Source organism: Gadus macrocephalus, chromosome 4, assembly GCF_031168955.1.
Source record: "Gadus macrocephalus chromosome 4, ASM3116895v1".
Classification (NCBI taxonomy): Eukaryota; Metazoa; Chordata; class Actinopteri; order Gadiformes; family Gadidae; genus Gadus; species Gadus macrocephalus.
The window spans coordinates 32,567,060-32,582,869 of NC_082385.1; the positions used below are offsets into that span (position 1 = coordinate 32,567,060).

At 42.0% G+C, this 15,810-nt stretch overlaps 1 protein-coding gene across 3 annotated transcripts in view; it reads left to right on the forward strand.

Moving 5' to 3' along the window:
• The window catches only part of LOC132455344 (protein NLRC5-like), a 227,474-nt gene continuing 211,664 nt past the window's right edge, over positions 1 to 15,810 (forward strand). Inside the window, exons 1-8 of one of the 3 annotated variants that reach the window (XM_060049154.1) lie at positions 1 to 512; positions 1,513 to 1,584; positions 6,665 to 6,769; positions 6,856 to 6,972; positions 8,032 to 8,148; positions 9,365 to 9,481; positions 11,781 to 11,897; positions 14,032 to 14,148. In XM_060049154.1, coding sequence (XP_059905137.1) covers positions 1,571 to 1,584; positions 6,665 to 6,769; positions 6,856 to 6,972; positions 8,032 to 8,148; positions 9,365 to 9,481; positions 11,781 to 11,897; positions 14,032 to 14,148 — 704 coding nt within the window. In that variant the 5' untranslated portion in view covers positions 1 to 512; positions 1,513 to 1,570. The remainder of the gene's footprint in view (positions 513 to 1,512; positions 1,585 to 6,664; positions 6,770 to 6,855; positions 6,973 to 8,031; positions 8,149 to 9,364; positions 9,482 to 11,780; positions 11,898 to 14,031; positions 14,149 to 15,810) is intronic. The other 2 variants (XM_060049156.1, XM_060049155.1) reach the window with 2 other exon arrangements.

Sequence of the window (15,810 nt, forward strand, 5' to 3'; positions counted from 1 at the left end):
TCATAATGAAACTGAAACAATTCTGGGATGTGGTTTATGGAAACTCAAGAAACTATCTCGTGTCCATTACATAGATGTTTATAGATGCAGTAGACTACGCTAACTGCTGTCTCAACTTAATCTCACTTTTCGAAGAAAGGGATTTTAGCTTGACCTGAAACTGCGCAAAGCTCTTGATTTTTTGGGTCGAGTTGACCTGAACAACTGATAAACGACGATAGGAAAAATAAATATTGCGAAAGAAATACTCAATACGGACTCAGGTAAGGTGGATCTATCTTCAGAAGCTCAGTAACTAAGTGAATCGTAGCCTACATTTTTGCTGACATGAACATTTAAATAAGGGTCCGTAGGTTGGGGGCTATTTCCTTTCCAACCATTGATATAGCCTACTGACTAGGGGCCTCTACGGATTGTCAAATCTCCTAACCTTTATGCCTGCTTTCCTTAACCTTTGTGGAAATCGTCATCGGGTCCAGGAAAGGTGAAAAGGTGCCTCCTTTCGAACATGGGTAAATAGGCATACGCACTGTTTAAAATGAATTCGAGCAACCGCCCCTACCCTCCCGCGCCACTGGGTGGACCTACAGTTTGCTTAATTTCATATTTCCTTTCGATATTGTCAATATGATATTAATATATTCTAAAGGAATCTGTATCCAGTCCAAGTTTGGTGTTACCATATTTCTGCTTTAAAGGAGACGTTGACCTGGATCAGAGAACCTGTTTAAATAAAGAAATATGGGTCATAAACATCAATACGTTTTACCGTGTTGAGGGCATTTTTATATGGAACCTCTGGTCCAGAAGCGGGACAGTATTCCCAGTGTGTTCCAGTGGAACACTATTTGGATTCAAACATTGTTTACAATTGTACTGGAAGGTTGAGTTTTAACCATATTATGGACTGTATTGCACTGTATGTGTCTGTACTTTTGGAAGGTCAGTTTGGTTGTAATGTGGACCTTATTTACTCAAAACATTAAACCAAATTTTGAATCAGTGTTGGACATGTGAGGCCCTCTGCAACTCTTTGGGAAGACAGTGTTTATTTATTTGTATGTAATATATGTGTGATATATTATGTTTGTCTAACATTTTCCAAGGTTTGCTCAAGTCATGAAACTATTGCTTAGTTGAATTGTTCTGTGTTCTGAAATTGTATTTGTTAATCATTATGGTGGAATGAGGTAGATTGACATCTCATTTTTAACTCTACCAGACCTTAGCTCTCTTTTAGTGTGTGTGTGTGTGTGTGTGTGTGTGTGTGTGTGTGTGTGTGTGTGTGTGTGTGTGTGTGTGTGTGTGTGTGTGTGTGTGTGTGTGTGTGTGTGTGTGTGTGTGTGTGTGTGTGTGCAAATAATAGTTGAAGAGCCTTTTGAGTGAGTGAGAAATAATATACAATATATTTATGTATTTTGATAAGTTGGGTTGAGAGTCCTGGTGTTTGCATACATAGCTTTATATGTAATACAAAACCTTTGCTCTGTCTTTTCTTATCACTTTATACAGTTATGGTTGTGTTCTGGTGGAAGCAGACAAACTACACAGGACAGCACACGATTTCCACATGGAGAAGCTAAGGTACAGCTTGCTTAATTTCCTATTTGGTGTCACCATATTACTGCTGTAAACAGTTGACAGTATAGAGCTCACTGGTCCAGACAGTGTTTCAGTGGAGCATGGTTTGGGCTTGTCCACTATTTAGCTCCACTATGTGTTTGTTAGTTAGTGTCTGTAGTCTGTGTCTGTGTGTCAGCATAGTATATTCTCGTCTATATTATATTCTTGGCTTGATTCGTTGTGTTTCTGTCGGTGTGTGATCTATCTATGTGTCTATCCATCTATCTGGGTGGGTGGATGTTTGGAATGGTTGGAGCCTTTGGAGCGAGAGCGTGAGTGAGTGAGAGAGAACATACAATAATTGTGTATTTTAGCCTTGAAGTAACACTCTATAGTTGCACAGTTGAAACCAGTTTGAACTTCATTACTGGGTTGTTCAAAGTCTCCTTCCTTTTGATCTGTCGTCAGCCCTGAGGATCCAAGCTCAATGTTTACTCTCATTAGCTTTAGTATCGTGTTAATGTTCTAATACAGTTTCCAAAATGAATCTCTTTTTACTTCTTATTTTTATTTAACTGATTTGTTTCAGTTTAAAAGTGCCTACTATTGTTCAAATGCATGTAGGCTACTTGGTATACCAGTGTAACAAAGAATGAGATCATAAGGGGTTGCACCGGCTGAAGGAGGTGATGAAACATCATTTTAATCCTCTGTGGTATCGTGGTGCCGGGCTAGCTATGACTCAGAGTGCTAAAAGTTAATCATATGGTTTATCCAGAGATGCAAGGTTAACAAGCCAAAGCCCGCTCAAAGTCTAGTTAAACTTCAGCCTGTCTTGGCCTGGGCGGAATGGTAACGAAGCCACGCCTACAGGGTCGGACTTATCTCAGACCAATAGCGCTGTACATGGTGTTGTGTCACTGTTGATCACTCTGTGTTGAAGACGAAGCTATATAGGACCACCGTCTGCACTACAAATATGTGGTTAAGTTAACTCAATTTAGCTTGAATATCACGTGGTCTAAATAGGGCAGAGGAAATTAATTTACATGCGGGTGAAGCCAGCAAATTTCTGACTTTTAACCATCTAGAGGCAGACAGGCAGACCGTTTTGGCAATGGCCGCATTATTTCCCTATGGGAGAAGTTAAAGTTAAGATAAAAGAGGGTGATTCTTTGCTTAACTTTGGCTGCTCGGCAGCGTGGTTTATTACCCACGCGTGGTATTGCTGCGTCTGAGTCAGAGGCTATTTGGGTTCCTGTCTTGTTTTTTTTTCCCACACTGATAAGCAGCAATTTGAATAACGATTTTTTAAAACGTCCCTAACTGTAAGATCGATATGAGTCTGTACATGTCTCATCACTCACAATAAAAAGACGACACTGGAGTTGGCCCCACATTCAAATGCAGCCCCACATTCGCCGATTCCGCGTCTTTTATGTTTCGATTCCACCTGCTCGTTGCACGTGGGGCAGATGAGAGTACCATCATATCAAGTGAGCTCAGAGACCCGTGATCATAGGGGAGGGCGCGGTGAATGTGAGTGAGTCTCTGTCTGCCTCTCTCTCTCTCTCTCTCTCTCTCTCTCTCTCTCTCTCTCTCTGTCTCTCTGTCGCTCTGTCTCTCTGTCTCAGTAATTCATAAAAGCTTTATTGGCATGAGAAATAAACAATTTACATTCCCCAAGCAGGTTATCAATAAAGAGAATATGGTATAAAACGTTAAATACAAAATGTATATGAATATCAGACATAATACCAAGTAATGGTGGGCTAACTTCAGCGTCGGAATAAAAAGTTACATCTCGTAAAGAGCAAAAAGTCTCTTCTCTTCTGATCGATTGCTCTTTTTTTAATAAAACCTTTTATATTGAATGTTTCCTCGACCATCGATCGACCCTCACCAGAGCCCGTCTACATAAGACATTCTGCCCTCACGCAGCCACCTCTGGTAAGTCCATTTACGAACGTCGCGTCATGACTTTGGCCTAAATCGGGCAATATTATTTGTCAAATATATACATATACCAATACTTTAAAATCAAGGCTATACATAGCCTATACCAATACTTAAAATTCAAGGCAAAGCAGATTTTTTTTTAAACTAATCACACAAGTCCCGTTTTCTAACAGCTCCAATTCGGAAGTTTTTTTAATCAGAATTACTAGATATCGTGAACATCATCGTATAATAACATATGCACAATATACATTATGCAACAGTTACGTGACCTTATGTTGAATCAATCGGGCAATATTATTTGTCAAATATATACATATACCAATACTTTAAAATCAAGGCTATACATAGCCTATACCAATACTTAAAATTCAAGGCAAAGCAGATTTTTTTTTAAACTAATCACACAAGTCCCGTTTTCTAACAGCTCCAATTCGGAAGTTTTTTTAATCAGAATTACTAGATATCGTGAACATCATCGTATAATAACATATGCACAATATACATTATGCAACAGTTACGTGACCTTATGTTGAATCAATATAACTTGGTTATAGGGGAATTTACAATAATACAAACGCACCACCAAACATTTATTGAGATGCACCTTTATAATACAGGTGCATTTAGGTGTGTATTCGCGTATTTGCCATTGCAAAAGTATATGGTTATTCGTTTGGGCGGGTTTGTGGTTTACGGGGCGGTCTTTAGACGGCAGTTTATAACGAATGCAATCCGATCCGACAACACGGAAACGAAACTTAAAACTGCGCCAAATTAACATGACGTGGAGGGACTCTTTCTGGAGACAAAGAACAACACTGTATAAACGATGTAATCCCACAAGCCCCAAAGCATTATAAGGTGAGTGCAACGAATAGAAGAAATAATGTGAAGATTTTTTACTTGATAAAACAAATGTGTCCTCAAATGCCCTCGGCTTACTGCTGCCGTGGTTTCCTCACCGGTCATCACACACACACACACACACACACACACACACACACACACACACACACACACACACACACACACACACACACACACACACACACACACACACACACACACACACACACACACACACACACACACACACACACACACACACACACACACACACCATACATACATACATGACTTTGGGGACGATATTAAGTTATATATACGTTATTAGTGTATTGCAACTCACGAGCCCCAGAGACACCGCGCGACTCCTGAAAGTGGTGTCAACACCAGAGGCACAGAACAAGGAAACGAAGACGTAGGGCGATATGCGCACGAAATATCGTTGTTTGTGTTCCGTCTGTCTGAAACCACTCGCATTTATTAAATGTCTCTTAAACGAATCAATCACATTTTGTTGAGTTTGACTTTGTTGTTGTCAGTTTGTTGTATCGTCGAGCAAAGAGAAGTGCGTCATCATAAATTCCAGTCACACCTTCAAGCTGGAAGCCCTGTTGTCATGAAGCCCAATTCGGAAAGGCAAATCTCCTACCCTATATGCCTCCTTTCCTTAACCTTTGTGGAAAACGTCATCGGGTCAAGGAGAGATGAAAAGGTGCTTCCTTTCGAGCATAGGGAAATACAGCACTGTTTAAAATGAATTCGACGCCTTCACTTGTCCGTACCGACGTCATTGCGCGACGGCGAGTAGGCCTATTGCCGACCTCTAGCGTCTCTAGCGTGAAAATGTCGAAGATGGACTACAACACTGGATGCGTTCTTGTCGGATTGATTTTAATCAGGTTGGCGTAAACATTGAGTATCCCTGAGGTCGGACTTGGCCAACGGGAATATTTCAGGCCGCTTGCATCCCAATTCACATGATAAACTTATCTTGATGTTGAAATTAACTGCCCCCCAGTAGGCCTAGGCTAGTCTATCTTAAATATGTGAGGTTATCAAGCCAAAAACAGATTCCGAAAGTGGGCCTACTATTCCATAGTAGGCCCAGTATAATGGGAACTAAAAGCACTTTTCAAATTCATCAATTCAATGTCCTGTTCTAGTCTTTACCTTTTTGGATTCGTTTTGTTTCAAACATGTAAAAAAACAACAACAACAATTAAATGTCCATGATGATATATCTGACTAGGAGTAGAAGGAAATTAAAAACGTATACGCTCCGACCAGTCTTCTAAAGTTAAACGTTTTGTACAATATCTAATATCAACATAAATGGTCTAGGACTGTGCTGGTTAACACAGAATATAAACTATTAAATATATATTATATCTATATATTTTATAGATGGAGTGTAAACACACTCCATCCCTATATGTAAACCCCCATGTTTGATTTGATGTTGATTAATGTGAACCGTTCACAAAAAGGAGAAATAAATAACACCTGGACTGCAAGCAATCTCGAGAGGTATTCAGCAACCAGCACCCGCCCTTTTCAAACGACACACACACACACACACACACACACACACACACACACACACACACACACACACACACACACACACACACACACACACACACACACACACACACACACACACACACACACACACACACACACACACACACACACACACACACACACACACACACACACACACACACACACACACACACACACACAAAGGCAGATAGACTGGTTTGGTAGCAGATGCCGTTTTTGTGATTTTGTGCCCCCTATATTCGAAGTTGTGCATTACGCTTACGAGTAATTTGTGTTATTGACACTGACGTTATGGAATGAGATATCGACACTAATAACATTAGGTATCCACAGTTACTCTGTGAATACCTAATCCATAACATTTTGAGCTGATGTGTTTTCTACTTTTATTCTGGTCGTCTGTTTGAATGATTCCACAAATTCACCCCACTAACTGAAATGCTTCTTTCAAGTGATTCAATTTACCTCTTATTGCATAACGCCACGTCACTGAATGAAAAAAAAAAAAATATATATTTTTTTATATGTTGCCTGGGGGTTAGTATTCCCACATACCTACTAATCTGTAGTTTGTATGCTCAGCCTTTTACCTGTACATCACAAGCCCAGAGAGAGCGTCAGAGAGAGAGATGACGTGTAAATAATATATTTGGAGGAGGATATTAAATTAGTTATTATTCGTTACATGATTGTGATTTCAACTTCAGTGCTCAAATATGATCCACAGGTTTCTAGGTCTCCAGTTGACAATGAATGAAGAGGGAGAAAAAGGGGGTCCTACCCCTAAATCCACTCTGTCTGGGGAACATGGCCGCCAGAGTAAAGACCAGAGGTATAAGAGGAAGATCTCTAACTGCAGTGATGAATCATGAGACCTTTATTAGTCTAAGTAAAAGCTGCGTGTGTGTTGTATTGAAGCCCAGAGCAGCAGCAGAGAGCAGACTCCCCTGGACCCAGCTGTGTCTCCATGAAGAGTGACCGCTCTATGGATCATCCTGCTACGTTTAAAGATGGAAATCAGTCTATTGAGAAAAGGTAAGGATTAGGGCTGTAACGATACGCGGATCGAAACCGAAATCGCGACACTCAAAGCCACGAACCTGTCTCGCGGTGCGAGAAGGCAGAAGCGCGATACGCCCTTTCTAACTCTCCGGTCAAATTGTGAGATTGAAATTTGCTAATAATCGGTCAAAATAATAGTCTGCTCACACCGCTTCGCAAATTTGTCTGCGACGAAAGAATCGGGGCAAAATCGGGCTGAAATCGTGTAGTCTGAATGGGCCATTATAGGTCGGAATGAAGCGGCCACCGATTATTGACAGGATGGGTACTTTATTCTACCGGACTCGTTTGTTTCTTCACTAGACACACACACACACACACTACCGCTCGCTCGCTCTCCTCGCTTGTCCACTCACTCTCTGACGTCACTCACGCACACACAAACGCACTCTGCCATTCTCGCGCACACACATACACTACTCGTAACACTATGCCTCGTTATTGCGAATCAGACGTTCATGTTTTTTCCCATCTATTTGAAAGTTAGGCCATTAAACATGTTGCATTCTATACGGCCTGATTACGTCATTATTTAAGCTACATAGCGATGATAGGATATTTGACGGAAAACGAAACCTATGCAGGTCACTTTGACCGGCACTGTTTTTTCTAGCGTGAACGCGGGTTAGTGCTACCAAACTATTAGAATTACTATTATTTATTTGACAATTATTTATTTTATTTGTTAATATTTCCAAATGCGTAAGCCTAGACCACAAAACTAGTTGAGGGTTTTTGCCTACCTACAAGCATCCTCAAACTGCAACTTTAATTGTATTTTTTCTGTTCATTGTTCCAAAAAATTTGTTATTAAATGGTACATTAAGTTAATTGTTATACAAGTGTTGTTTAAATAAAATGCTTTTTAAATGTAAAAAAATCGTGGGATGTATCGAACCGTGGGCCAAAAATTGTGATACAAACCGAATCGTGAGTTGGTGTATCATTACAGCCCTAGTTAGGATTGATCAGAGATGATAAAAAAATGCAGCATCTATCAAACATTCATAATCCTGGTTCCTGTTCTTCTAGAAGAGTCCAGCAGCAGAGAGCAGACTCCCCTGGACCCAGCTGTGTCTCCATGAAGAGTGACCGCTCTATGGATCACCCTGCTACGTTTAAAGATGGAAATCAGTCGATTGAGAAAAGGTAAGGATTGGGGCTGTAACGATACGCGGATCGAAACAGAAATCGCGATATTCAAAGCCACAAACCTGTCTCACGGTGTGAGAAGGCAGAAGCGCGACATGACCTTTCTAACTCTCCGGTCAAATTGTCAGATTGAAATTTGCTAATAATCGGTCAAAATAATAGTCTGCTGACACCGCTCCTCTTATCGATGCCGTAAGTCTGTGACGAGATGCCCTCTCTGTGATGACAGCTCTCCGTGGCTACAGAGGATTGCATTTCTCCACAGCCTGCGAAGTCCTCATATGCAATATGAACGACATTTATCCAGAGTGGTCCAAGAGCGCAAAAATTGCCTGTGTGATCCTGTCTCTATTGTTATGTGTGTGATTTGACTGGCAGTTTGTCTGCTTATAGGTCGGAATGAAGCGGCCACCGATTATTGACAGGATGGGTACTTTATTCTACCGGACTCGTTAGTTTCTTCACTAGACACACACACACTACCGCTCGCTCTCCGTGCTCGTCTATTCACTCGCTGACGTCACTCATACACACACAAACGCGCACTGCCATTCTCGCGCACACACATACGCTACTCGTAACACTGTGCCTCGTTATTGCGAATCAGACGTTCATGTTTTTTCCCATCTATTTGAAAGTTAGGCTATTAAACAAGTTGCATTTTATACGGCCTGATTACGTCATTATTTAAGCTACATAGCGATAATAGGATATTTGACGGAAAACGAAACCTATGCAGGTCACTTTGACTGGCACCGTTGTTTCTAGCGACAACGCAGGTTAGTGCTACCAAACTATTAGAATTACTGTTATTTATTTGACATTAATGTTTCCAAATGCGTAAGCCTAGATCACAAAACTAGTTGAGGGTTTTTGCCTACCTGCAAGCATCCTCCAACTGCAATCTTTGGTTATTTATTCATTCATTTTGCTATACTTTAATAGTATTCTTTCTGTTCAAATCTGTTCAGTGTTCCAAATTATTTGTTACTAAATGGTTCATTAAGTTAATTGTTGTATAAGTGTTGTTTAAATAAAATGCTTTTTAAATTAAAAAAATTCGCGGGATGTTACCGAACCGTGGGCCAAAAATTGTGATACAAACCCAATCGTGAGTTGGTGTATCATTACAGCCCTAGTAAGGATTGATCAGAGATGATAAAAAAATGCAGCATCCATCAAACATTCATAATCCTGGTTCCTGTTCTTCTAGAAGAGTCCAGCAGCAGAGAGCAGACTCCCCTGGACCCAGCTGTGTCTCCATGAAGAGTGACCGCTCCATGGATCCCCCTGCTACGTTTAAAGATGGAAATCAGTCTATTGAGAAAAGGTAAGGATTAGGGCTGTAACGATACGCGGATCGAAACAGAAATCACGACACTCAAAGCCACAAACCTGTCTCGCGGTGTGAGAAGGCAGAAGCGCGACACGCCCTTTCTAACTCTCCGGTCAAATTGTCAGATTGAAATTTGCTAATAATCGGTCTGAATTATAGTCTGCTCACACCGCTTCCCTTATCGATGCTGTAAGTCTGTGACGAGATGCCCTCTCTGTGATGACAGCTCTCCGTGGCAACGGAGGATTGCATTTCTCCACATCCTGCGAAGTCCTCATATTCGATGTACTGAAGAAAGTACCGGAGCCTATAAAGGACTGTATAATTACCAACGGGATGTAATCTGACTCAAGGAATCTATAACCAAATAATATAATAAACCTGTGTACGTATTTAGCTAAGAGTGAGAGGAGACCAAAGCTACGTTTATCAATTTAATACCGACAATAAACTGCCCTAGAGATACACATTAAACACATTGCCATATAAACACTTCAATACACACTCACACTATACCTCCCCAATGCTGTACCCTCCCTTTAATCCAATCACACAGCCCGCACACACGCAGACAATCCGACCTGAGGCCCCTCGGTGGGCCTAACGAATGTCCTCGTGCTCGTAGTGCGGCGCCGCTGGGTCGTTGGTGCACTTGGAGTGGGGGAGGGGAGAGGGGGTGTGTCGAAACTGCCGGATACAAAGGGGGGCGTTGGAGAGGGGGGACACCTCCCTTGGTGTTGGGGTGAAGATCGGCGGTGCTGCCTGGTAGGGGGCTTGAACCCGCCTCACGAACCTCGTCTGGAACGAGGGAAACCAGCCTCTTCCTGGTTCCCATCTGGCGACTAGGCCGCGAGCACGTGCTCCTGGATAGCGCTCCTCCACGGGAAACGCTAGCGGGCGAACGGACGGCAAACGCACCTCTGTCTGCCGATACACCGTGCTGCCGACAGCACGAAACACCACGAGTATTCTAATTCGCTATAGTTCTCGACTTTACGTCCGCACCGTGCGGTTTCCAACTGCTGGTTACAATACAAAAAACCCTTCGCTAGTGGCCGACTACGCGAGACTGATTAATTGACTGCGCGAGTGACCGTATAACCAGTGGACTAAATCACTCCGCGCAGATAGGTCTCATTACAAACAAATACACAACATGCCCAAACTGACATAATAAAAGGGCAAACAAAGAAATGAGTAACACAATACCCCATTAACGTAAAATCAATTAGTACAGTATGATTTTACACAACAAATAAAATGCACATTTAATCCCTGCAAGTATGAACTATAATTGCCCTTATATGCAATTAAAGGGACGACAATATGAACATACGCAAACCTTCAGAACATGCGATATGAACGACATTTATCCAAAATGGTCCAAGCGCGCAAAAATAGCCTGTGTGATCCCCGTCTCTAGTGTCTTGTGTGCTTTGACCGGCAGTTGGTCTGCTTATAGGTCGGAATGAAGCGGCCACCGATTATTGACAGGATGGGTACTTTATTCTACCGGACTAGTTAGTTTCTTCACTAGACACACACACACAAACACACACACTACCGCTCGCTCTCCTCGCTTGTCCACTCACTCGCTGACATCACTCACACACACACACACGCACACTGATATTCTCGGGCACACACATACATTACTCGTAACACTATGCCTCGTTATTGCGAATCAGACATTCATGTTTTTTCCCATCTATTTGAAAATCAGGCTATTAAACATGTTGCATTCTATACGGCCTGATTACGTCATTATTTAAGCTACATAGCGATGATAGGATATTTGACGGAAAACGAAACCTATGCAGGTCACTTTGAACGGCACCGTTTTTTCTAGCGTGAACGCGGGTTAGTGCTACCAAATTATTAAAATTACTGTTATTTATTTGACATTAATTTTTCCAAATGCGTAAGCCTAGATCACAAAAATAATTGAGGGCCTTTGCCTACCTGCAAGCATCCTCCAACAGCAATCTTTGGTTATTTATTCATGCATTTTGCTATACTTTAATAGTATTTTTTCTGTTCAAATCTGTTCAGTGTTCCAAATTATTTGTTATTAAATTGTACATTAAGTTAATTGTTATACAAGTGTGGTTTGAATAAAATGCTTTTTAAATTAAAAAAAATCGTGGGTTGTATCGAACCGTGGGACAAAAATTGTGATACAAACCCAATTGTGAGATGGTGTATCATTACAGCCCTAGTTAGGATTGATCAGAGATGATAAAAAAATGCAGCATCTATCAAACATTCATAATCCTGGTTCCTGTTCTTCTAGAAGAGTCCAACAGCAGAGAGCAGACTCCACTGGACCCAGCTGGGTCTCCATGAAGAGTGACCGCTCTATGGATCACCCTGCTACGTTTAAAGATGGGAATCAGTCTATTGAGAAAAGGTAAGGATTAGGGCTGTAACGATACGCGGATCGAAACAGAAATCGCGACACTCAAAGCCACAAACCTGTCTCACGGTGCGAGAAGGCAGAAGCGCGACACGCCCTTTCTAACTCTCCGGTCAAATTGTCAGATTGAAATTTGCTAATAATCGGTCAAAATAATAGTCTGCTCACACCGCTTCTCTTATCGATGCCGTAAGTCTGCGACGAGATTCCCTCTCTGTGATGACAGATCTCCGTGGCTACGGAGGATTGCATTTCTCCACAGCCTGCGAAGTCCTCAAATGCGATATGAACGACATTTATCCAAAGTGGTCCAAGCGCGCAAAAATAGCCTGTGTGATCCCTGTCTCTAGTGTTTTGTGTGCTTTGACCGGCAGTTGGTCTGCTAATGGCCGGTTTAGACTACACGATCCTCAGATATTCCTCCACGATTTAACATTTCACACTATACGATCTCAGAGCCAGGAAATCGGGCCTTGTCTCGTCGTAAGACTGGCCACACTACAAGATTCGAGGGTGCGATGCTCTCTACTTTGTATCATTCACGTTTGCAAGATATTTTGAAAATCTAAGATTTAGAACTAACGTAAATGCTTTTTACATTTTGGTCATAAAGGTTCCAGTAGTTTTTATATCTGCTCAATGCGGCAATTCCTCACAGTAGTTGCGTTGCGCGTGACATGAACTATACAAAGTAGACGCAGCAACAACGTAGCCTAGCAACAAAGCGTCAACAATGGATCTCGAGTACCTAGCACTAGGCATTATGCTGGCGGTCCTCTGCACAGAGACGGAAAGGAACAAAAAGAAGAAAAGATTGTGGACTCGTTCTTGGGTTGAAAATGCAGGGCCGTTGCTGCCACATTTCCACCAAAGTTGTCTCCATTATATTGCTCCATTTTCTATCATTTTCTTTATTAGCATTCTTTTTGTTATTGATCGTATACATTTTTGCAGTAGTTACTCCTACTCAGCGTAGTGCAGTGAAGTCAGTTGGTAAACACTGCGTGTGAGCTCCAGCTGTTCGCGGGCTTCCCTCACGCAACTGGGGGCGTGGTTCCCTCATGTCAACAATGGATACGTCATGCGATTCCCCAAAAAATTCTGACATGCCAATCTTTTCGTCGTGGGGTTTTCGAACGTCGCAGACGAAATCATCGCAGATCGCAAGCATGTCACATTACAAGACCTCGTCTCGTCGCCGACCCGTCAAAATGGTGTACGATTCGCAAATTTGTCTGCGACAAAAGAATCGGGGCAAAATCGGGCTGAAATCGTGTAGTCTGAACGGGCCATTATAGGTCGGAATGAAGCGGCCACCGATTATTGACAGGATGGGTACTTTATTCTACCGGACTCGTTTGTTTCTTCACTAGACACACACACACACACACTACCGCTCGCTCGCTCTCCTCGCTTGTCCACTCACTCTCTGACGTCACTCACACACACACAAACGCGCTCTGCCATCCTCGCGCACACGCATACGCGACTCGTAACACTATGCCTCGTTATTGCGAATCAGACGTTCATGTTTTTTCCCATCTATTTGAAAGTTAGGCCATTAAACATGTTGCATTCTATACGGCCTGATTACGTCATTATTTAAGCTACATAGCGATGATAGGATATTTGACGGAAAACTAAACCTATGCAGGTCACTTTGACTGGCACCGTTGTTTCTAGCGACAACGCAGGTTAGTGCTAACAAACTATTAGAATTACTGTTCTTTATTTGACATTAATGTTTCCAAATGCGTAAGCCTAGACCACAATACTAGTTGAGGGTTTTTGCCTACCTGCAAGCAACCTCCAACTGCAATCTTTGGTTATTTATTCATTCATTTTGCTATACTTTAATAGTATTCATTCTGTTCAAATCTGTTCAGGGTTCCAAATTATTTGTTAATAAATGGTTCATTAAGTTAATTGTTGTATAAGTGTTGTTTAAATAAAATTATTTTTAAATAAAAAAAAATCGTGGGATGTTATCGAACCGTGGGCCAAAAATTGTGATACAAACCCAATCGTGAGTTGGTTTATCATAACAACCCTAGTTAGGATTGATCAGAGATGATAAAAAAATGCAGCATCTATCAAACATTCATAATCCTGGTTCCTGTTCTTCTAGAAGAGTCCAGCAGCAGAGAGCAGACTCCCCTGGACCCAGCTGTGTCTCCATGAAGAGTGACCGCTCTATGGATCACCCTGCTACGTTTGAAGATGGAAATCAGTCTATTGAGAAAAGGTAAGGATTAGGGCTGTAACGATACGCAGATCGAAACAGAAATCGCGACACTCAAAGCCACGAACCTGTCTCGCGGTGCGAGAAGGCAGAAGCGCGTCATGACCTTTCTAACTCTCCGGTCAAATTGTCAGATTGAAATTTGCTAATAATCGGTCAAAATAATAGTCTTCTCACACCGCTCCTCCTATCGATGCCGTAAGTCTTCGACGAGATTCCCTCTCTGTGATGACAGCTCTCCGTGGCTACGGAGGATTGCATTTCTCCACAGCCTGGGAAGTCCTCATATGCGATATGGACGACATTTATCCAAAGTGGTCCAAGCGCAAAAATAGCCTGTGTGATCCCTGTCTCTAGTGTCTTGTGTGCTTTGACCGGCAGTCGGTCTGCTTACAGGTCGGAATGAAGCGGCCACCGATTATTGACAGGATGGGTACTTCATTCTACCGGACACGTTTGTTTCTTCACTAGACACACACACACACGCTACCGCTCGCTCTCCGTGCTCGTCCACTCACTCGCTGACGTCACTCAAACACACACAAACGCACACTGCCATTCTCGCGCACACACATACGCTGCTCGTAACACTATGCCTCGTTATTGCGAATCAGACGTTCATGTTTTTTCCCATCTATTTGAAAGTTAGGCCATTAAACAAGTTGCATTTTACACAGCCTGATTACGTCATTATTTAAGCTACATGGCGATGTTAGGATATTTGACGGAAAACGAAACCTATGCAGGTCACTTTGACCGGTGTGGGTACCAGATTGACTCGGCTGCCAGATCGACTCGGGGTCCTGCGCTTACAGATGACGTATCGACACTTGACGTATCGACACAAGCCAACAGACAAAACCCAGAAGGGTTGTTTATGAACGGGGCTCAATCATGGACTTAAAAAGAAGGCTCAATCCGCTTTGGTTTTGATTTCATTGAACGCAGACCGTTCTTTCGCACAAACAAAGCCATTGGAAACGCGTCTAAAAGCACTGATGAATGCATATGTAACCCAGTTCCTGTTAGGGACTCTTATTCTGAAGGAGGAGAACGGAAGTGTCTGCGTGTGGGTCGCTGTTTTGACTCTGTTGGGAGCGCTGGAAATAAAGTGGATCGCCCCGTTCAGTGAATGGAGTTAACCCATTCTTCTTTTATAGACAACCCAAGTATAGGCAACAATAATTTGTACATTCGATTATTATTCATAGATTAGAAAACAAAAGGAGATGGTTAATACTTGGGAATAACATGGGAATGAATGAAACGCGCATGCGCATTTATAAGACAGCGCTTACAGGAAGTGAGTCATTATTGCGCATCTAGGACCCCGAGTCGATCTGACAATGGCACCGTTGTTTCTAGCGACAACGCAGGTTAGTGCTACCAAACTATTAGAATTAGAATTATTTATTTGACATTAATATTTCCAAACACGTAAGCCTAAACCACAAAACTAGTTGAGGGTTTTTGCCTACCTGCAAGCATCCTCCAACTGCAATCTTTGGTTATTTATTCATTCATTTTGCTATGCTTTAATATTATTCTTTCTGTTCAAACCTGTTCAGTGTTCCAAATTATTCGCTACTAAATGGTACATTAAGTTAATTGTTATGAGTGTTATTTCAATAAAATGCTTTTTTTAAAAAAAAAAATGGTGGGATG